At 40.2% G+C, this 23,361-nt stretch overlaps 1 protein-coding gene across 1 annotated transcript in view; it reads right to left on the bottom strand.

The window, feature by feature from the left end:
* The window catches only part of EEA1 (early endosome antigen 1), a 107,934-nt gene that overhangs the window by 52,891 nt on the left and 31,682 nt on the right, over positions 1 to 23,361 (bottom strand). Inside the window, exons 3-5 of the mRNA XM_035901005.1 lie at positions 15,516 to 15,647; positions 12,481 to 12,603; positions 1,710 to 1,837 (exon numbers count right to left, since the gene is read on the bottom strand). Coding sequence (XP_035756898.1) covers positions 1,710 to 1,837; positions 12,481 to 12,603; positions 15,516 to 15,647 — 383 coding nt within the window. The remainder of the gene's footprint in view (positions 1 to 1,709; positions 1,838 to 12,480; positions 12,604 to 15,515; positions 15,648 to 23,361) is intronic.

Here is a 23,361-nt window from a genome sequence, read left to right as displayed (position 1 = left end):
TGTGTTACACAACAGCTCTCATCAGACTCCCTTCACTCCATCCAAACTCCCTGACCTTGTCCACTTTTTCAATTATATGAGAGAAAACAAAACCGCTTGTCCTTAAACTGTCAAAAGCCAGGAAAAAATAAATAAATTTCAACATCTGGTTGACATTGGAAACTTGCATAAAAGGCATAAAAATAAATCTTTCATAAACTATATAAACAATACAGTTATGAGCAATAATTGCCCCATGTGAATGCTATTATTCTACTAAGAGCATCATTTCAGGTCTAAGTTATATCACTATGAAAAGGCTTTAATCAGACAGAGAAGAAATACTCATTCTTGAATAAATGTGCACATAGGAAACCCAATATAACTCCACTAATACCCTACCACTTTCTCCTATATAAAGGCCTAATTTTGATTTCTTTTGTTGCAGCAGCTGGGAGAGTAGGCAGCTATCCACAAGGAAGGGCCCATCCATGCATGAAGACATGACCTCTGCTAATGCTGGCTCTTACTGGTTCACCAGCTCTGTACAATACTGGGGAGATACAGATCTTCATGTGGCTAACAAGTGAAATATGTTACCTTCCACTCTCTTTTCTTACCGAAGAGCCACTCTCTCTTGAGTTAATTACATAAATACAGGTATTTCTTTCAATGCAAAAATTTCTCATTTTGGGTCACAGTTCTACTAGTGACAAAACGTTTGAACCATTTCCATCCCAGCATCGGCAGAAGCCAGCTCCGTCAGCAGGCGACCACCTGTGGGACTGTGCGGTGTGCACCTCTGCTGAACGAGGCCCCAGGCAGCTTCTCACTCCAACACTGCTGTGTATAAACCAAGAGAGTTTGGGGGAGTGTGACAAAACAGCAGCACGGACTGTCATTTGTAACAGTCCAAAATAAACACTGAACAGAAAAAGAACTAGCAGGAAGCAAAAGGAAACCTACACAAATTTCACCCCTGTGAAAAAGCTCCCCAAACCAACACGAGGGATTACTCCAACAAAGGCAGATGACTCAGTTAAACTTTTCTAGGGAAACTTTCCCATTATCAGTTCCTGCTACAGACCGCTGCTCTCAAAAATGAAACAACTTGATATGTTTCCTAGGAATACATTTAACAATACAGTTTTGACCAAACAGTTAAATAAAAGAAATTAGAGAAGATTTCTGAAGATCAGCATGGAGTTTCTGGAACACAGAAGGAGAATTACTGACACAGAGAGAAACTTCTCAGACTTGCAAATAACTAAGTAATATGGGAAACTATTTAGGCAAAAACTGATGTTGTAATTACCCAGTAAGTACCCTAACTACCCAGGGACAAAATCAGTTTCCTTCTCTACCTTCAGGGTTGTCCTCCCCCACCCTCAAGAGATGAAATTTCAGCTCTATGCTGAAAATTAGGAGGAACCTGTATTTTTTTGCCACACTCCCAAAAATCATTCCAGTGTGTAATATTCATTGTGAGCTGCATGAGAAACAGGTGATTTAATTAACAATATAAACGTGTATCTGATTTTCATTTATTGTCAGATCAATATCAGCCAATGTAAGTTTCAAGCTGCTTTTTAATTGTAGTTGGAAATGGGGCATGAACATTTAAATACTTGACTACATAATTAAGTGTTCAAATTAACACAGCCTTCAGTGTAATTAGAAGCAGCTCAGCACTGACACAAAAGCACATGCACAAATGAGCACTGTTGCACCTTTCCGGTGACAGATGACCTTCCCCTCCATGAGTTGAATCAATGCCAGAATTATGAACTGCTTCATAGTGCTTGAACAGCTCCTCCGCTGATCCATGAGACTTCATACAGAGAGGACAAATAAAGCCCTATTATAAAAAGGAAAAGAAGAAGAAAAAGAAAAAGAGGTGAGAAGTAAATTTTTTTTTCCATCTTATTTTTACACAGAATTCTAAATTTTGTTTACACATCTAAAAAGTAGCAAATACAATTGTTAAAATTCATACTAATTATTTCATGCTCTGGTAACAGTTTTGGCAATTAAAAAGAAAATTCCTACAAAAGTCATATTCCATTATTCAGTGGTTTTTCCCAACAGCATTACATGCTAGCAGCAAAACCTCTATTTAGAAGAATAAGAAGTCATTTCAGAAGGACTGCTCTGCAATTTCTTCCCCCCCAAGAAAAGAATTTTCCACACAACTTTTCATAAAATCAGATCCTTCTTCCAAAGAGGAGGTAGGGTTTGGAGTTTAGTCTTTAAAAACGGAGATACAAAAAACCACTCTAAAGCACAGCTATCCATATACCTATTACCACCATATTTAGGCTACTGATTTTAATATGGGCCAGAAGATTAAGAACCACTTTTTACCTTGCATATAATTATTTAGTAAATGCAATTCAGAGAAATACGGCCTCAAGAAAATCAGATCTCTACAGCCTAAAGAATCAGAAATCATTCATTTTCATTCCAGCATCACCACTGCAAGCTTACCAGAACAAAAATTTAGCAGAGTGATGCCCTCATTCTACCATTAGTCCACAGACAAATGAAAACAACAGATATTATGTACCTCTAAACATTTGTGGAGTGTCCAAACTGCCATTTATCAGAAGTATCATCCACCTCATTTTATCTAGCAACCTATCACACCTGCTTTTAAGTGCTGGACTTTATATTGGTTCTTCACTCATTTGGTTATCACACTGACTCTGAGCCCAATTCCCATTTACGCTAGAGCCCATACACACCACGGTGCCAAAACAGGGACATTTCAGAATGAGACGAAACAATTTAGCCTCAAATTAAAGGCTCCTTGTAATTTCAAGCTGTGCAGAGAGAACCTCATGTAAGTGAGATTAAGGTCTTCTGTTTCTTAACTTCATTTCAAATACACTTTTGCATACATATATGCTACCCTTAAGTCCCTTAGGCCAGTACAAATCATAGCACACTCCAACACTAAATCAAGGCTCTCCAGCATCCAAGATGAGCGTATTCTTGTGGGATTATCACACTTCATGTAACACATGCTCCCATATCATTTCTGGAGGACATTTGGAGAGTTTTGACACTCCCGTTCTTCTCTTAACTTTGCGTTTAGATGTTACGAGACACGGCACAAAACTTTAAATATTAGCACAAAAGGAACATATTGAACATGTACATTGATAACCACAATAACACTCATTTTCTAACTTGACATTCATAGTATTTTGTTTCACTAGTCGCTAAGAATTCAACAACCAAACGCTTACAGGGAATAACCCAGGAGAACCATCACGTTCAGCTACTCAAACACAGCCGGAGCTTCAGAACACTGAACAGGGACTTTATAACTGCTATTACTTATTTAGTGTTTCAGAAAGAAATACCTAAATACAGTTGCTTGTCAAACCTACCACATCTCATATTGAAGACTAATTTTGGCACAACTAGATCAAACAAAGCAAAATAGTCCTTCCTAAGCAGGCAACAGGCATTTACCCTTGACAACCATTTATTTATTTCCAGAATTGATCAGCATAGTTTCACTCCAGATTAAACCAAGTTAACTCATATGTATGTATACGTGCCAAAATGGGTACAGCAAATTGGTTAAACTACTAGGTTCCCAATAATGTATATCTGATACAATTAGCATATAATTATATGATGGTGGTGACAGCTACCCTGAGCAAAAGAACCAGAGGGAGATTCTGGCAAATACCAATGGCAATGAACAATAGGAGGGGTCAAAAAGCAAGGGATTTATCTTTCCTATCAGGTGAAAGCAGTTAGTCTCATATAGTAATGCTGCAACAGCAATCCTTTTGGGATTAAATGCTACCAAGTGGTTCTCAATGTTTAGTTTAGTTTCCCAGTGATGGGAAGATCTGCTGTTCACAGAGAAAAGCAAATGTTCCTCTCAGAACCAGTAAGTGCATCTGGAAAGAACAACTGTAGAAAATTGCTCTGGCCTCTCCTCCTTTTTGTCCTGTATTTCTTCCCATTGAAACAGCAAAGTCTGTTTCTTTGCTTGGTTTTTTTGCGGCTTTTTGGTGGTTGGGTTTTATTCTGTGGAAAGAGGAGCCCTAGAGAAAAGAATAGATTATATGTGCAATTAGCCCAAGGGGACAGCAATCAATCATTTGTCTCAATTATTACGCAAAGCCAGCCCAAGATTTCCCAGGCAGACAGGCAGGCAGATCTGAAGGCAGTGACTGCAAGGATGAGGGGCCAGAGGCAGAGGAGAGCTGCCAAGCCAAGGGAACGTGCTGCGGCTGAGATCTCATGGGGTGGACGGGAGCTCTGGGGAGGCAGGCATGCTGTCACCGGCAGAGGGGGGAAGAACAGACAAAACCTCCTCTTTATGGTAGAAACCACCTTCTTCTCACATGGGCAAGGGGTAAAAAGTACACCATGCACCAGCCTCTCCACCAGCACTGCCATGGACCATGGCTGGCCTCGCTTTTGAGGGACCTACCGCTGCTGGAGTCAGCACTGGGTTACAGCTCTCACACACACCCTTACTCTTAACACAACGTTTCCTAGAGGCCTGAAGCTCAAGAACCAATGGAATAAGACGACACACTTCTGCAACTGGGCATCCTCGCCAGGGAAAATGTCATCCCCCCTGTACAGAGCTGGGACAGGCAGGAACACCAGCTCCTGCAGCAGGCATCACCGCTCACCCATCAGAGCCTGCACAAACCCAGGACCCGGCTGCGTCTCGCAGGCTGATAATACTCAGATGTCGACTCTGATGTCAGCAGCATTAATTCAGTTCTCTCTGGAGTAAGAAAATCAGAATCATCGGGATCTTCCTGGGCACCAGACAGTAACAGATAGAAGTGTAAAGGTTTCCTGGGCCTGCAACGGTTAGCCCCAGGTGATTATCTTGTTTGGGGACTTGGGTTGGTGGGTCTCTCACTTTATCTCTTTAAAAAAAAAAAAAAATTAAATACAGTCATAAAATATCTCTCTCTCAGCATCACCTTGAGATGAATCTTGAAAATATATACAAAAGTGTATTTTACTGATCTAAAGACAGATGTGTGAGAAGAAGGAAGAGGGGAAGAAACCTGGCAGTCTGAGATGCTTAAATCTTGTAAGCATTTTTGTAGTTTGCAGGCATTTATATCAAGTGCAAGATATTTCTTTATCGGGACCATGCCTGCTCTGGATAAAGAGGAGATTGGGCAGTTACACCCATGAGATGTAACACTGGCCACCCCAACTTGGGGGAGCTGAGGTGTCCTTTCCAGTAAGTCTGCACTTGGCTCCCTTAACTAACAGAGCCCTTACAGAAGCAGCAAGCACGAGAGCAGTACTCTTATATTTGAAGAAGGAAGCTGCCTTATAAAACATACGCAGTTACACTTCTCAAAAGGCTGCATTTGCCAAGGGACACTTGGTGGGCTTCATTTTAAAATGCATTTAGGAGTTGCTCTGCATAAAGCACAGCCACAGAGAAGTGAAAGGCGATTCGTATTCTTCATTTAATAAAAGCAAAGACATCACTTACAGCCCCTGCAGCGCTGCACCGTAAGTCGTAACTCCCTAATTGATGTTTCCAATTAGGCTTTATCTTTCAATTTACACAGAGAGAAAAGAGCCCAAAAGAAGTTAAAGGGTAATTAGTTGGGGTTTGGTTTTTATAAATACAGACTCTTTCCAACAGGAAATAAAAATTTATTGAATCCAAAGCTTTTTGCAGATGCCTGTCAGTTAACAGAAAATAAAAAACAAACCCACAACCACCACATGCACAAGTTTTTATCAGGAAAGAGTTCTTAAGATCACCACAGAATTGCTGAAGCAAGACAGAGCAAGAACAGTAAAAAAGAAAAGGAGTCCAAACCAAAACCCCATATAAGTGCACAAACAAGCCACTAGGAGTCAGCACGCAATTTACAGCTCAACACGGTCCCTGGCCCTGCGGTCGAGGTATTCCGATGAGAACGAGAGAGGTGCTAAACTTCAAATTCCCATTTGCTGATCCCAAGGGGAACGTTTCTCTTTCAGGTGGACACCTGTGAGCCATGCCTAGCACCCGGCACCTCCACAGCACCATGGGACAGGCCTTCCTCCGTGCAGAGACTCCAAAACACACCGGTTTCACTGGGAGCAGGACAGAAATTGCTGCATAGAAGTTTTGTAGGAAAGGGTCTTGCCTCAGCTTGAGTTATAATGCCAAATTTCACCAAAGATCTCAGACTCTGGAAGCACCTGAGGCTTCTTCTTTACTTGCCTTTCTCAAGACAGGCTTATCAATAAGCCTCTAGAAGAAAGTTTGTAGCTATTCCCCCCCCGCAAATAGTTAAGATCTACTTTCAGGCCTGACAAAGCTAAGCTGCTCAGTGCTCTCCCTCCTAAAAGGCACGTGAGGTAAATGATTCCTTTTGGGTAACATTAATATTTGCACAAATAATTAATTATTTTTTGGGAAGTACGCCAGGATGCTAAAAGCAACACTGAAAGGAAACTCTCACCACAAGAACTATCATATCTATTTTTATTGTACCAATATAATTTACAGGGCTGTTAACTGTTGGAAGAACTTTGGCCTCCCACATCTAAACACGCTGCCCAGGGAGAGCCAGGGCACGGACCCACAGGCACACAACCAGGCTGACTGCAGGCTACCATAGGGCCCTCCTAATCCTCACACTGATTCAGAAATAGTTTACATAACAGAAAAATTAATGTATGGGACTGAATGGATTCTGTTTTTCTGGATTCTCCTTGTACTATTCTGTAGGACTCGGGCACAGGGGGGAGTAGGGTAGTGGTGTAAAAGATATTTCTGAAAATTTCAGCCTTCTCAGAATACTGTCGTACTTGCAATGGTTTTTTCCCCTCACCACTCTGCACAAACCTGATCTAATGAAGTCATGTAGTGTGACAAGACATTTTGAAAAGCAGTATTTTCCTTAGCAAAGAAAACTGAAGATTCCCGCCTGAGGTTTAAAAAAATAACCAAACATTTACATGTAGGTGTCTACTCCCCAACCACTACCAATGGAGAGCTATTCAACACAGTGAATGGAGGAAGAAACTAGTCAGCTGACCTAATAAATGTATATACCGTATGTAGGTTCAGCGTAAGAGTTCCCTGGGCTCCGTCACAGGTAACTGGAGCTTGACACCTACATACACATGCATGAAATCTGTCTTCATCTGCCAACTGCTCTTTTTTCCCAGAGCTTTAATGAAATGGTCTTTGTAGAGCAAATACGAAATTTTGTCTTAAGTAATTAATGAGTGAAAGCACAGCCTGCTTTATTCAAAGCTCCTTTTTCACAAATTAAAACTGGAGTTATCTGGCAGAAAGAAGATGACACTTCTTGAAGGACAGTCCCATGGCCAAAACAGTTTTTACAGGATGGAATTCAGATTCGCTTGTATAGTTGGGAGTCCAAGAAAAAAAGGTACACTGTTTAAGTTTGCAAGCCGCAGCTACCCAGCTTCCTTAGCATTTTCTTGAAATTTCTAGTGACTGTCTAGTCTCTCCAATCCCATTTTAATACTGCAGAACTGAACAAGTGGTCCCATTTTCACTGCTATGACTGCTGCTGATCTACAACTGTACGTGGTAGAGAGCCATATAGCATGGATAACGTGCACAGAGCTCTATTTGCTAATACAAGCAGAGCTTCTGCAACATCTTGACTTTTTATTCCAGCAATTATGTTATGAATCAAGCTTAAAGAAGCAAGGAACTTTGCTGTTTTCCACTGAGAAGTCAATTTTATTCCACAAACACTCTTCCTGGAAAATATTTAAGTACTGTGGTGAACACACAAAAAACCCCCAAAAATCCCCACCAAAAAAACCAACCAACCACCACAAAAAAAACAAACTCCACAGAATTTCAGTATAATTGATGCCTTTACCACACAGAAAAGATTACTATTCTACCATATACATGCTATAGGACAGCTTAGCCCAATCCAGTATGCACTTTAACATGGTTGGCATTCACATGACCAGGCTTTAAGTTTAAATAAATTTGAGTTTCTGGGCTTCATCTTTGACCTTCCAGAAATACTGGGCCAGCACACAAGCCTACAACAAAAAGCAATAGCTGTGATTCAAGCCCAGAGCTGTGACACCTTCCAGCCATGACCTATGTTTGCCCATATCTCAGAATCCCGACTTACATTAACAACTCTTTCACAACTGTATTGGTACGATAACCTGTATGCTGTGAATAAAGTCCAGCATGTTTAAAAATTGAAAGTAAGTTCAAGAGCTGTATGGCATGTTCACGTGCTCAGAGGCATAAATGCTTTTCCGGAGCTGATTTTAGGTTTTGTGCATTGTATTTGGAAAAGGTCTAAATTCACCATTCATGTTTTTGCACCACAGGTGAACCTGCACAGCCTTCCCTGATACAAGACACACATCTTCACCACGATGTGAAGTCTAAGCTAAAACTCAGATATCCTCCAGTTCCACAGTGATTTAAAGGCTGAAACATTTTACAGGGCAGAAGATTAGGAACTGTATATACTTAGGGCCAGAGGACAGAAACATACTGATGTTTCAGAGCTGAAAGATGTATCAAATAGTTTCTAGGCTTTATTTCCCAAATACATATCGAAACAATTAACTGAATCCTTGGGAAGTTCTCAGAGACAGATTAAACTGTCTGTCTAGACAGCAAAGGCAAGACCACATTTCAGAATTTATTTCAGAAGTCTTACATACTGATAAAAAAAACCACCCTGACATAGTTTAAGTTAAAGAATAGATAAATTAGGTCACTTCCTTATATATTTATATATTGTTTAGAGGAAAATACAGTTGACATTTTTTCCATGCCTTCCACCAGAAAAAGCCCTTTCCTCTGTGTTTACATGAACAGTAAGATGACAGCGGCTTCCTCAGAAAACTACTCTATTTAATAATTAGAAAAGTAGGTAAAAAGGTCACGTTTTATATAATTAAGACCTGCAGTCCATTTCAATTTTACAGGTAAGTATTTAACTTTCTGGGCAAAAAGAAAAAAATATCTTGCTACAGTTTATGTTATACCAGACAGCAGATTCGATGTCTTCCCAGAAAGAAGCTCGCTTCTTCCTGAGAATAGAACCAACATAATTTCTAGTTCAGTTCTCTTCTGTTTTTATTACTATTGATGAGTAAGACTACAATTCTGTCACAACCTACAAGACTACAATTTTGTCATGAATTAGAAATTCTAATCCACTGGATACTCTTTCTTAAAGAAAAGTTGCATCTCATGGCCAAGTCAAATCAAACCAGTAAGTATCTCCAATTCTTCATTCTCTTAGTATTGTTCTGATGTTGCAGCAAATTAATGTACTGATGTAGCTCAAGTAATTATTTTTGTTCCTGTGCAAAGCAGGCAAATACCTCTGAGGTGAAAACAGCCACTGAAAGAGCAGCCAAAGAGAATAAAATATCAGCATTAAAGCATTGACATGGTGTTCTGTGCAAAACCAGTCCACAACATTCCAAGTGCATCCATAAAAACAGAAGATGCAATCAATTGCATCTACAATAGGAGACAAGTAGGAAAAAAACCGCTATGAAGAATGAGGTATTTTCAAAGACAGACAAAAAAAAGAAACCACCACATTTTTGCACAACTAGCGTGCCAGCTTACATTCTAGGCAATCCTGCTATTAAAAGCCTATTCAGAAAATATCAGGGTCCTATCTTGCCTGTATTAGCTGACAAATACATATTTACTAAACATCCGGAAAGTTACAAAGACTACCCAAAAGGACTGTTTAAAAATTGTCTTAGATTTAGCCTGGTTGTAGATAAGACAATAGATATTAACAGCCACTGTATTCTAAACATTGCAGGAGTACCATACAGGGGTTTTTTTGGATGCCTCAAGAGCAACCTGGAAGGGAAGTCTGAACCTAAGCCTCCCTAACTGACTCACTGTTTAGATGTCCTGAATGTCCAACAGTCAGGAGACAGTCAGGAAATGCTGGACACGGTTTAGAAATGTGTCACTCCTTTAGGAAAAAGAAAGCAAAACAGAAGAAGCCACACAGTTTTTGTTAGTGACACCACTGTATACATGAAAGTTGGGAAACAATGTCCCTGTTCGGGAACATGGCGATGCGTGTGACTTCGACACGGCATTTGTTTGGCTGAGTTGGCTATATATGGACAGAGACACTTGCCAACATTTTGGTGGTTGTTCCTGCAGCTGAATAAGCCTTTGTCTTTTAAAGTAAGGCTTCATCAGTGCTTAGGAGGCAGGGGAAAGAAATTCACTGTCATATTTACCAGTTATCATACGGCACAATCCCTAGTTTGAAAAATGAAGGCTGCACAGAGAGCTGTTTAAGAGGAAGACCATAAATAAGGCTGTAGGGGAGTGGCGAGGATCCTTTCCCACAACAGGGCATCAGACACCTTTGGGAACTGAAAGAGTGGATACCTGTGACTGAAGAACAAGACCTGCCCTCGCTGCACGGAGGACGGAGAGGAGGAAAGGGCAAGGAGAACAGATAGGCAAATGACCTGACTTACTAAAATTTCCATCAGCAGGGAGGATGTATCAGTGGAAGACAGGTTAGAGAAGAAAGCTATAAGAAAAAATTAAAAGCAAGGTACTAATGCTTTTGTCAAGCAAGTGGCAATTTTTCAGGTCTCACAAAGTACGACCAAACACTGTCCTTGCAACACGTCCTACCTCCGTGTCCGAGAAGAATGCACCGGCAAAAAAACTGAACTTGGGAGCTTCTTTAGCATTGTTTCCAACAAAATGTATTTGAACTTTACACAGTAGCATCTGCAAGCAACAGGAAGCCAAACACCAGTCTAAGTAAGCCAAACTCAGCAACACTTCATATGTCTGCTACATAAGATGACATTGGTAACAGATTATATTCTTCTTATATTCTTCTGAATTTGCATTTCACATGCTACACTCAATGCACAAGTTTTATCAAGTTAAAAAGTTGTAATGAGCTATTGACAAGTAAAAAGTACTGGCAGATAAATGATGGTGGAAAAAACAAAACCACAAAGTGGGCAAGAACCTGCAGCGAACTCAATGAAGCTACGTTAAAAACAACCCACCTTAAATAAAAGAGTAACTTTAGGTAACCAAACCACCTCTGATGACTCACATCCCACAATCTACTAATATCATCGTCACAGCTTATTCAAGTGAGGCACTTGCATTGTGACCAGATAATAAAGAAAATACAAAGCTGACTTGACCATGAACAGAGCACTACAGATGGTTTCTGCTTCAACAGGAGGCAGTGAGGAGTCAATCAAAAGCCAGTCCCCAGTTGTCCCGCCTCTGAGGAGGTCCCCCAGCACTCCAGGAGAGCAGCACAGGCCGGTTTTACCACAGATCCTGCTTACTTCAGCAGAAGACACTTCACCCTCAAAAAGAGATCTCAAGAAACTCTAGGATAATCAGTATATTGATGGCTTTCATCATCTTTGGGAGTAACATCCCACAATTTGAAGTTTTCCCTTCAAAAATAAAGTGTAAATACACATTGATTGTAGGGAAGGAAAAAAGCACAACTTAGCAAATGCATACAGCAACAAACACAGTAAGAATCACATCGCTCACATAGCCTAGAATAAACACTTTGATTCCAAAACTCAACAAAAGTAACGTCACCAGAAAGAATGCAAAACTTCACCTCCATACAAACCCGTTTAGTGCCTCGCAAGCTGCCTGCCCCCAGAAGTCAAATCTACTCTCTGAAGTTTCACAGCAGGAAAAAAAAAAAAAAAATTCAGATAGCCTTGTGCAGCTGGAGGCTGTTACCTTACAGAATCTAAATTCTTCCAGTTATGGAGTATAAAGCTGCACACTTTGTTTTAACTGTGTAGTTTTACACTACGTAATTGGAAGCATTTAGAAATGCACTACTATTTTATAATGTCGATTAACTGAAATAGCCTTTACATTTTGTTGGGGGCATAAAGAAATTCCAGTAAAATTCTATTAAAATAATTTTTTTTAAATAATGTTGCTGCAATACATAAGGGTCTTATGTTCAAGAAGAGAAGCTTCTAAATTTTTTATATTCATGTCCTCTGTTCCATCTTTTAGCCAACGTACCTATCTCCCACAAGAAATCTGCTTTAAAAATAATTAGCTAATAAGAGCTGGAAACAGGGTTTTTTCCACAAAGGATGTACCAGATCCAATACTACATTTATCACTACACTGAGTCTGAAGTGAAGTAAATCAAATAATGCAATAGTCTTATTTACAATAAAATCAAGCAAAAGCTGTTCAAAAAGAACAAATCTGTGACTGCAAGTCTCCCAATACCGCAAATATTTCATGTGAGAGACAACTGCAAACCAGAAAGCTAGGCATAGATTAATTCTTCTGCGGAATGTATACTTTGGAATCATGCATAAGAGATCAAATTATGTTTCAGCAAGGAATCAAAAGAAAAAATTTTAAAAGCTGACACCCAAGCCATGAGAAAAGATGCACGTTCATTTAAAGCAGCCCATTACCAAAGCTATTGAAACAAAATAAACAAGACCCACAGTAACAGCTGGGAGGTCACGGAGCTCCTGTCTTCCTTCTGTCCCCGTGTGCTCATTCTGGTAATGTTCAGACAGATCAGTGGGAGTTACACACACTTTCATACATAGTGGACAGATGAAGCCCTGTGAAATGTATATTTGTTTTTAAGAAACTAACAAAGACAAAAAAGAAGATTTGGAATCAAACGCTATTCAAATTCTTAAGCTGAAAGTTCTCTACAGTCACCAAAAGCAAAGCCAATTTTCCTTTTGGAAAGATAGCTTTTGCAAACCACATATCAATACCATGGAGAAGGTGAGAAGTAACAGTTATTAAGAACACGACAATAAACAAATCTAAAACACACTTTAAAAGCTATTACCATGCTGCATACTACTGTGTGTTTTCCAGACACTCTGGGTACACCCTTCATGTGACAAAGGAATAAGCTGCAATAACAAATTATGAATGGATCATTATAAGGCACCACATCAGATCCATCACACAGTTTCCCATAAGGCTATTCAGATATTTCACAGAGAGAGAGAAGGGCGGTGTGGTGAGATTGCAGAAATACCCCTGTAAATTAGTAAGGAAGTTTGCAGCAGCAGGAGAGGCCTAGGCACCAGCGCAGCCGCACGCCTGGCATGCTTGCTTAGGGAAAAATACACACCTTCCTCGGTAGAATTTAAAAAAAAACCAAAAACCCTCAGCATGCTCACCAGAGATTTACTAAAGACGAAAGTTAAATCGGTTTCTGAAGAATGACACCTTTCCATCTCCAAGACACACGCTACATGCTTACACACTGGGAAAAAGCAGCGTAAAGTGCTCTGGGCCCCTGTCCACACTGCTGGTCGGAGGACGCCGGCGCCTCCGTGGCAGAGCGCTACGGAGGCAGGCAGAGCAGACTGAACACAACCCTCTGTGCGTGCATGGAAAGGCTAAGGCCCCTTCCAAAAAGCCTGTCCAGCTAACGCAGCCATGTTACACTAATGAAAGTGTAAGCGTGCCGGTGGACTCACTGTAAGCATGGAGCATTTAGCAACCCTGTACTGCAGACAGAGATGCACTGGGACCTAAGTTACAAAGGTAGGATAGGCTCCACCATTTCCTCCTTGGGCAGATTGCACAGTGAATAAAAGATGTATCTAGACTCAATTACAGGTCCATGAGCGATGTGAAGTGCTGATGTGGCCACAGATGGGACTAAAACAGATTTCCACCTCTTCTTGAGCGAGGAACAGTTTGAATTAGACTTCCCCACTCCTTTTTGTTTCACGTTACAATTCTCAAAAAAAAAAGGCTCGAGGAGGTAAGAAACCTGAGAATCTGCACAGATTCAATAATTCTTCTCCATTTGAATCTTGCAGCAATACAAATTAGAAGATCTAGCCAGGAAACTGGAGTGCAAACAAGTCAAGTGGATTTCTGACTTTATGTACCACTGGAGAACCAGGTAGGAACATAACAATAAAACGGAGAGCAAACGTTCTGCAAAGTCTGGCTGCAGCACTCCTGAAGAGAAGTTCTCAAGAGAGACACCACCTCAGGCCAGCTGCACAGAAAAAGGAGGACCAAGGGAAAGGCTCAAGCTGCACGCTGTAACATGTCAATCTCAGGAGAGTAAAAACCCATCACCAGCTTTGGAGCTCAGTTTCATACAGATTTTGAAATTATATGCTAAGGACAACACCCCACTTGTAACTAATACAACAGATGGTGAAATTGTGGACAAGTAAAAGATAGTTTTTCACATTATACGGTATCAACCAAAAGTGACACAGCAGCCTTTGGTCTGACCCAGTTTCGACTCCGTAGCAAGAAAAGCCCATGGTGCAATAGTGCAGGCACACCATCACTTTGAAAGCTCATCCTCTGTCAAGAAAATACAAACTACTACATTAGTATTGAGGTACCTTGTGACATCCAGCAGCTGTACAGTCAGTGTTATTGCACTCATGTTAACAGAATTGTGCAATTTTAGCCAAACTTCAGAAAGAACCAATTATCTCATTGCATATTTTTATGCTTTAATTAACTACAAATGTAATGAGATTTCAGAATATTTATTTGCTTCAGGGACAGCGTAAATATACATACAAAACAGATTTGGACTCACAAATGTGTGACATGTAACATGCAGCAAAATATTAAGGAATATCTGATTATACTGATGGTAAGAAGGCCTCAAAAATTAAGAGAATAAGTAGATGGAAGGCAATTAGGATTTTAAATAGCACAGTGAAAAGTTCTCCTATTTCTTATCATATCAAACATAGGAGTATTTGAATCCTCATACACTTTATTCAGTGTAAGAAAGGGCACTTTGCTCCCTTTAAGGCTGTAATAGGAGTAATTAGCCTTGCACTACATTTATATGCTAAGCTTAAAACATTTTCAAGCTAGGTAATCAGGCTACATTAGCACAAACTAGCTTCAAGAGCCAGTGAAGTCAGTTTGCATTTTTCAGAGTTAATATTTGACAACACTGTAAATCCAAAAACATTGTAATACGGGATTGAAGCAAGAATAACAACTTAATTCTGCTGGTTAAGTATGGCGTACAGCACATAAAAACACGGTTAGGGTTTAGAAGTGGTAGATCTACACACCAACAGGTTTGATATTTTACGAGGAGGAGGTGATTTCCAGTATACATTATAGCTTAGCAGAAGAAAGGTGAAAAGGCAGTACAAGTGTGATAAAATGTTAAGCCCCATTTTTCGGAATTCTCAAAAAAGATTTACTAATGAGGAAGTCTTAAGCTTGTGTCTCATTGCTTTTAATAATTCATCTGTAGGATTACAGGAAGGATTGCTTGTGAACATTTAGATAGATAAGCCTAATTAACAGCTACATATTTATACGGCTTAGACACCCTTATTTTTATTTAAATAAACAACCAATTCTTAGAAGATAAAATAACAACCAATTCTTCTTTCGTACAGCTGTTATTTAGATAGGGCATCAAAAGTTACTCCCAACAGCTTAATGCATCAGAGAAACAGCACCCAAGGTTTAAGACTCCAGTCCCATGGACAGTGCACAGTACCTCGGAGGAGCCTTCGTTGTTGACGTCCACGGCATTTCCTGGTGTGGCAGATGAATCCGAATCCGAGCTCTGAGAACCACCTCTACCTGGAGTCTGAAAGAGAGAAGGGAGAGAAAAATGAGTATCCACAGACTGCACTTAATAAAGCATGGTACGTAACCTATGCAAAGGCCTCTCTTCTACTTGCTGGAATACAGAAGTATTTTCCCTCCACAAGACTAATGAAGTGAACAAGCTGACAAGCAATTATATAATTTTCAGTGCAACACTTCAACAAAAAGCTTTTATCCAAGACTCTCCATGCATCAAAGAACAAGCAGACACCAGAAGCAAAGGCCAGAATTTTAAACCACTTCCTCTCAAACGCTCAACACAAAACAAAGAATTAAGGCAAACTCTGCCCTTATACCACTCACTCTGATGTTAAATTAGTTCTCTGTATCAAATCAGAAAACACTAGAAGTTACAACCTAAATAGTTTCAGAAGTAGTCAACTAGTATCATGCTACTTTCTTGACAACGTGTCTACAATCTAAACAAGCCTTTAAATACTTGAAAGATGGAGACCTGAAGAGTAAGAACCCTCCTGATACAATAAGCTCACAAGCAGGTACACTGCCTTGATCTGGAAAAAAATAAAAATAAAAATCAAGCATCAAGCCTGTGGTAAAGTTAAACCACGTTAATCAGTAAGACAACCTATAAAAATAAAACCCTCTGAAGATGTTGGAAAACAAAAGAACAGTCTTGATTTAAAAGTACAGATTTAGAGACAAGAAGCAAATAAATTTGAAACACTACTTGATTCAAAATCTGTATGGGTGGATCACAATTTATAATCATTAATTAACTCTTAACTTTGATTTAGAATTGATTTAACTTCTCTTACTCATCTCCAAAACACCACTACTTGATTGAAGAGCAGAAGCGTTAGCATTCTCAAAGCAAACATCAATAAAGAAGTTATCTTAATACTGATACGTAATCCGAACTTCAACAAGAATAAAGGTTCATTCCAATTCCATGATGACAATTGAAAATGGGATGAAGTAATGCTACAGCCCATCTGGAAATACTTGTAATGTTATAAAGGATTTTCTAATTTAACATAGGGTAATAAAAGATACAGAATTTTAAATATATAGATTAAAACATACAAGGAGAGGGACAGAAGTAGATAAATAGTTTTAGTTTCTAGATCTTGGTGTCTACAAAATCTTATTTGGTTTAGAATTTTTTTACTGAAAGATATCCTCTTTCTTTTTTTCAGACAAATCAGCTACATAACCACTTATATCTGCAGCACACAGGCTTTTCCATACTTTGAAAATTAAGTATATTTTCCTGCTGTTTTGCAAAGAATGTTCTAATTCCAACTTTCATAAAGATTACAGCCTTTTATTACAAATGAAATAAAAAAATATGTAAAAAAAAAAGTCACGTTTACTGATTAAGGACTTAATTCCCAGTGACATAAGGGTTCCGTTTTAGAAAGGCTCTGAAGACTGACCAAAGTAAACCAAGGAGGAGTAAAGCAGCGAGCTATCAGGGCTGGCAACAGTAAGTGTAGGAGAGGACCATCTCTCCTCATTTCAGCCTTCTCTGGGGTCATCAGTTAAGTGATCAACATATGCTGGTCTTCCTACTCCCATGTCTTTTTTTTTTTTTTAGCTGTTTAATTTTTACTTTTTTATGTTTCTAAAGAAAATAAAACTACAATATAATTTCCTCCTAGCACAGCACACAAAAGCAGTAGGCAAGGTGACGTAAGCTCTCCAATAATAGGGGAGGCAAAAAAGGATGTGAGCAAAGAATACGATGCACATGCAAAGCACATTGAAGTGAAGGCATTAGTACTTCTCCTCCAGGTCACTGATACAGACAGTAGTCAAGGCACATCCCAGCATGGACCACGAGTGCATGCTCAAGTCCTCACATGGCATCAACTGGGAGGACCAGTTGACACACTCAAGGGCAGGGCTGCCATTCAGATGGGCTGGAGGAATGGGCCAAGGGGAACCTCATGCAATTTAACAGGGACAAACGCAGAGTTCTGCACCTGGGAAGGAAAACCCCTAGCAGCCACACAGGCCGCTCTGCTGAAAAGGACCTTGTGTCAGACAGCAAGCTGAACAGGAGCCTGCAGCGTGCCCTGGCAGCAGAGAGGGCGGCCAGCATCTGGGGTTGTATCAGCAGGAGCCCTGCCAACTGACCAAGGGAAGTGATCATCCTCCACTGGCCAATGCCCGTTGGACCACATCAAGGTACAGCATCCAGTTTTGGTTCTCCCAGTCCAGGGAGGACATTGATAAACCAGAGTGAGCTCACCAAAAGGTCACCAAGACAGCTGGGACCGGAGCACCTCCGCTGCAGGGAGAGGCTGAGGGACCGGAGCTGGCTCAGCCTGGAGCAGCCCCACCACCACCACCTGTGAGGAGGTCATCAAAAAGAGGAAGCCAGGATGTTCCCGACAGTGCACAGTGGGAGGACAAGGCACAAAAACAAGAGAGGTTCCCACTCGACGCACAGAAAAGCTTCTCCAGAGTGAGGCCATGCCTGAGCAGCCTGCTCCTGACCTCCAAGCTGGTCCTGCTCACAGGAGGAGCTCAGACGAGAGAGGCCCTGAGCCCCCTTCCCACCCAAAGCATTCTGTGCTCTCTGAAGCACCGCCCTGCAGAAACACATGTCCTTCAGGAGAGCTCTGAAATGCAAGTTTAGTAAACTCCATTAATGAAGACGTGGATTGTGTGCATCAGAGGAATAATATCTAAACCAACTGGTGAGGTGTAGTCAAGTTTCTCAGTCAGGCAGGTAAGTTAGAATATTGCAACTGATGTTATAAACAGGGTTTTTTTGTTTATATAGTCCAAAAGTTCCTTTCCATGCAATCCATAAACCGCAATCATGCAACCCAGAGGCAAGGCTCACTTGTGAATCCATTTTGTGCAAAAATAAACAATCCAAACATGATGTATATACACATGTCTACGTAAGGGAACATGAAGAGGTCAGGTGTCAAAGCTTTCTTCCATAAACGAGCTGAACTTTCACAATAGAAGAATCAATTTCTTATTGAAAGGAATTTTTAAAAAGGCTTTAGAAATCTGAACGTGATAAAAAGGCTTTTGTATAGAAGTTAACTACGGTGGTTGTTCTGTTCTAGAAAGCCTGAAAACTTGGACCCCTATCTGTCCCAGCATCAACATCCAGAAGTAGAAATGGGATGTTCTGAACTGGAGAAAGTGTCAGCATTAATGGACACGCACTTCTTTACTAATCCTTTACAAGAAATGGAAGCCTTTTGTTCCACTCTTCAGCTCCAAAAGCTGAAGAATGTGCCTTCAAGTAGCCTTGGACAGAAAGACACGAGAGCAGAGGGAGAACGTAAACATAACTCGATAGCCTGGGCAACAGCGATGCGAGATGGTCCAACCGGCTCTTTAGACAGGCAGCATATACCTCTGCTTCTGCAATACCTGAGCATATGCTTTCAGCATACCTAATGAATCATTTTGTCCCAAACCCAAGAATCTTTTGTGACAATTAACACAGTATTCTCTTCACTCTATATCGTAACTTCTTATACAACGCTACTGTGCATCCCGAATCACCCATCGCATTTCACCCCAGAGCTGGCTGCATTTCACAATGCAATTTGCATATTAACTTCTGCTAGTTCTAAAGCTAGAAACGGGAGATTATTACAACCTCCAGGATAGAAGCTCTTATATTAAAGGTACAGTGTTATTACTATGTGGCTGATTAAAGCATTTGCTTTATGAAACACTTCAGACATGCTATAATCATACTAAAATGCACTGCATGGCATGTCTTCTTACGCACAATATACAAGACAGAAATTATTAAACAGTACCTAGCAAAATCCTTTTAACCTTTCAAAAAACAATGTGATCTCTTTTAAAGAGAAAGCATGATTCCAAGCTAGATTTAGGAAGCTTAGTACAAATAGGTGGCATTTTCTGGTGAGTGGCATGCACAAGGAAGAAGGGTGGGAAGGAAAGAGGTCATTAAATAACTTTCAAGATCGGGAGAAACACCCCATAGCATCCATTTGCTAAGTAATACAGACTAGCAAGAAAAACTTAATACCAAATTTGGAAGGATGTTATGGAAACTGAGGCAATAAATGCAATTAACTTATCTTTCAAGGCTGTAATATAATTTAAACATCCTTCACCAGCCAAATAAAGAATGGGGGATTGGGAATGTTCTTTTAATTGGTCACTGCATGATCAAATAGGTTCACACGTATTTAAGCTAGGCTCCCAGACCACTGTTACATCACGTTCTGTAAAAATAATATATCACAACACACTAAACAACTCGGACTTTGTGAACTAAGGAAAGATTCAGAATGATGCTCTTTGTTCTCAGTTGGACTGTACAGGGCTGCATTAGGAATCCCATAGGAAAAGTAATTTTTCTCACGGGCTTCTGTGTATGTATTTTTACATAATTGCCATTTGACCCTTAAAGGCATACCTGGACTTGACCAACTGACGCAAAATTAAGTCTCTCACCCAGCGTATTTCTTCCCTAGCTGTCAAGAGTTATGTTTGTTTACTTTGCGAAGAAGCATACATTTCTACTACTAGCACTGGAGTTGTAGAAGTAATATGCTAAACTTCATGATGTCGTTCTCTGTGTTTTCTCAAAACTGCAAGCTAATATAAAGAAACATCATTAACAACAAAAAGGACGACAGCGATTGCAGCTTGTTTTCTGAAAAGGAATAGAAAATTACATAATGAATGAGTTGAGCTAATGCATTAAAATGCCAGTGTATAAATATGGATCGCTACCGTGTCATTTTTGCATAGTCATTTATCTGTCTACAGCTACACTCCATTCAGTTATGATACTCATTTCAGCAGTTTCAAATTCAGCATAAATTAAACCTTTGAAAAAATATGTTAAGCCTTGAGAAAGTCTGAACAAATATGGATTTATATAGTTTTCCCAGCACAGATTTAAATACTATAGAAGGGTACTACTGTCCAAACATATTACGATCCTGAAGCAACAAACAAGACGCAAGAACGAGAAGATAAAAAGGCCAAAGCCCTTGTTACCAAACAACTCTTAGTGCTAGAAACAGAGTACAGTGCAATACAGAACAGAAATATTGTTTTACTTCTTTAGAAGTGTGACAGCTATTTTACGACTCTGTAAAATGAAAGGACTCCTGACTTCGTAGGGCATAAAACCTCTCTTTCCCACCGCGCCATCAGTTCCACACAAGCAGACTTTGTGCCCAGGAAGAAGCACACGTGCCCCCTTCTCAACCCCATGGGGCGGGGACGAGCACAGCTGCAGTTCAGCATCCATCCCAGTAAATACGCCATCTAGCAAGCCCTGCAATTATAAATATAAAAAAGAAAATTATAGGCAAGGCATGAGATGCAATCCATCCCAGACAAGTAAATATCTCTGCTCCTGAGCTTGGAGTAAGAGAAAAGGTGACTGAGCTAGCCGAGCTACAGAAATGCCCGCAAAGCCCTGTTCTCCACCTAGACCCTAAGATCTCAACACCAAGAACTCAAGCACCGTTAGAAACAGAGCAGTAGGATCTTACCACCCAAATACGGTACAGTCGCTAACAGCTGAAGACAGCCAGTTAAACACAAAGAACGAAGGCAAAAACTAACGTGAACAGTAGTCACACTGCCCCAACAGATGAGTCCTTCACTACAAAACATGAGTGATGGGAAGAAGGCTCAGAAGAAGGCCAAAGTACTCAGTCTTCCACCAGCTGACAACGAACGCCTCCTCCTTACAAAAAGTGGCTTTTTTCTTTTTTTCAAGTTTTGGTATCTTGCAAATATAAGAAGTGAGCTCTGCTTTAACAGACCAGAGGCAACAGGCATTGTCCCACTAGTAGATGAACAACGGAGAAGGGGCATGATTGCCACAAAGGGCCTTCAGAGTTGAACACAATACAGAAAAGACAGCTCTCTAAAAAATATGCTGACAAAAATCAAAATATCTGAGCAGGAAAGTTATGTCTTGGATATTCCACGCAGACATCTTTTGGGAAAGACTACCTTTTTCTAGATCAGCACAACAAACAATGCATGAAACTGAAAAGTGGCAAGAATGAATGAAAGGGGGTTTTACGGTGCAAGTGTACAGAACAGATGGATCCCCGAGATGCCACATTGAAGACATAAGTAAAATTAAGAAACAGCTTGCAGGAAAAGGACCTAAACCGAAGACCTAGCTGAAGACAGTATGGAGATACTAACTTCAAAAACCAAGTGAGCAATGTTCAGTAGTAGAGAGTATATGATACTTTATTTTGAAAATATGCCAAGGTCACCATGAAGATGCCTTTAAACACAGAAACTACAACTCTGGAAGACATAAAAAGGCGATCATAGAAGAAAAGAAATACAAAAAAAAAAGAAGTATCTTATGTTTTAGAACTTTAGGAATCAGAACTTCAAATACGTGACTAGAACTATAAACAGCAGCTTTGTAGCTTTTGCCTTCCTCCTTTGCAGCTTGATGGCCAGTGGAGTTACAAAAAAAAAAAAAAAAAAAAAAAAAAGAAATCAAAAAAAAATTTCTTTTTTAAAAAGAAAAAAAAAGGCCGGCCGACGATGCAGGCAGACGCTGCGGCCTCAAGAAAGGACGTCTAAGCGAAAAAAAAAAAAAAAAAAAAAAAAGGAATGCAAGAAAGAATTCCTTCTTTTTAAACATACTTTCATAACTCAAGTTATATCCCCAATAATGACTAGCTATCTGGCCAGAAAGGATGGCATTGCCTATAATCAAATTATAAACCCAGCACATACACAAGAAACTACATTTCGGTGACTGGAAGGTCGGGAACGGGTTGCCAGCTACATTAATGATGCACAAGGAAAGGGTCAAGAGGAGGTTCCTTGGCCTTCAAATTACTGCCTCAGAGACAAGAAAGAGTTTAATAACTCTGCGCTTCATGAACAAATGTGACAGCAAGCTAAGGCTCACTGTTAACACCACAGTACATTAGAAGTCGTCTTCATACGTTCGCCAACTGCAGGTTCCAAGTCAGAAAGGTATGTATGAGGTTGTGCATGCAGTAACTACTTTATTAAAAGGGCTTCAGGCCTTTTATAAAGAGGTGGATTTTTAAAAGCGTAGTTATTTGCACCAATTAAAAGATTAATACCTTTAAAAATCTTGGCATTTCTTTATTTTTGGGGCAGGAAGAAGTCTGTTCCACCTTTGCTGGCAATTAGCTCTGCTGTAATCCTGTAATTTTTGGGAGCCACTGGGGAATAGTTATTTGCTTAAACTTTTCAGAGAAGATGGCTGTTTCTAGCACACAGAAAACTTCTGCACCGACTTCAGATTTTTATAGGAAGTGTTTAGCTGAACTTATACTTAGGGGCAAATTTCCTTTGGCACTCTATCAAGTTTTTCTCCTACATCATAGAAGCTTTCCTTGACGGCCTGTTATTTCTCAGAATCAATAAACACCCAGTTAAATGCTGCCAATATTTAATTAGATCCGTACTAAGTTTCCCTGCTTGTTAGCAGGGCTTCCCATCAAACTTCAGGAAGGAAGTTCTTCCCTGTAAACACGAAGCTCCAAATAAGACCAGGAGCGATCTTCACCTGCGCAGGGTCTATGACTGGAAAACAATTTGAGGCACGCTTTAGACTGAAAAAGTTAGCGGTACGCACACCGATGTACTTTCTTCCCCTCTGCTGACTCTGATTCTGGTAGCAACGCTTCCTTGCGCGGCAGGTAAGCAAAGCATGCCACCATTTCCAAAAAAAACCCACCCTTTCACAGAGGTGTTGCACAGACAGCACGCCTCGAAAGAAACACCCG

This window comes from Egretta garzetta, unplaced genomic scaffold (genome assembly GCF_000687185.1).
Source record: "Egretta garzetta isolate BGI_Z169 unplaced genomic scaffold, ASM68718v1 scaffold38, whole genome shotgun sequence".
Classification (NCBI taxonomy): Eukaryota; Metazoa; Chordata; class Aves; order Pelecaniformes; family Ardeidae; genus Egretta; species Egretta garzetta.
Note: the sequence above shows the minus strand (reverse complement) of the source record. Positions and strands in the feature narration are given on the sequence as shown.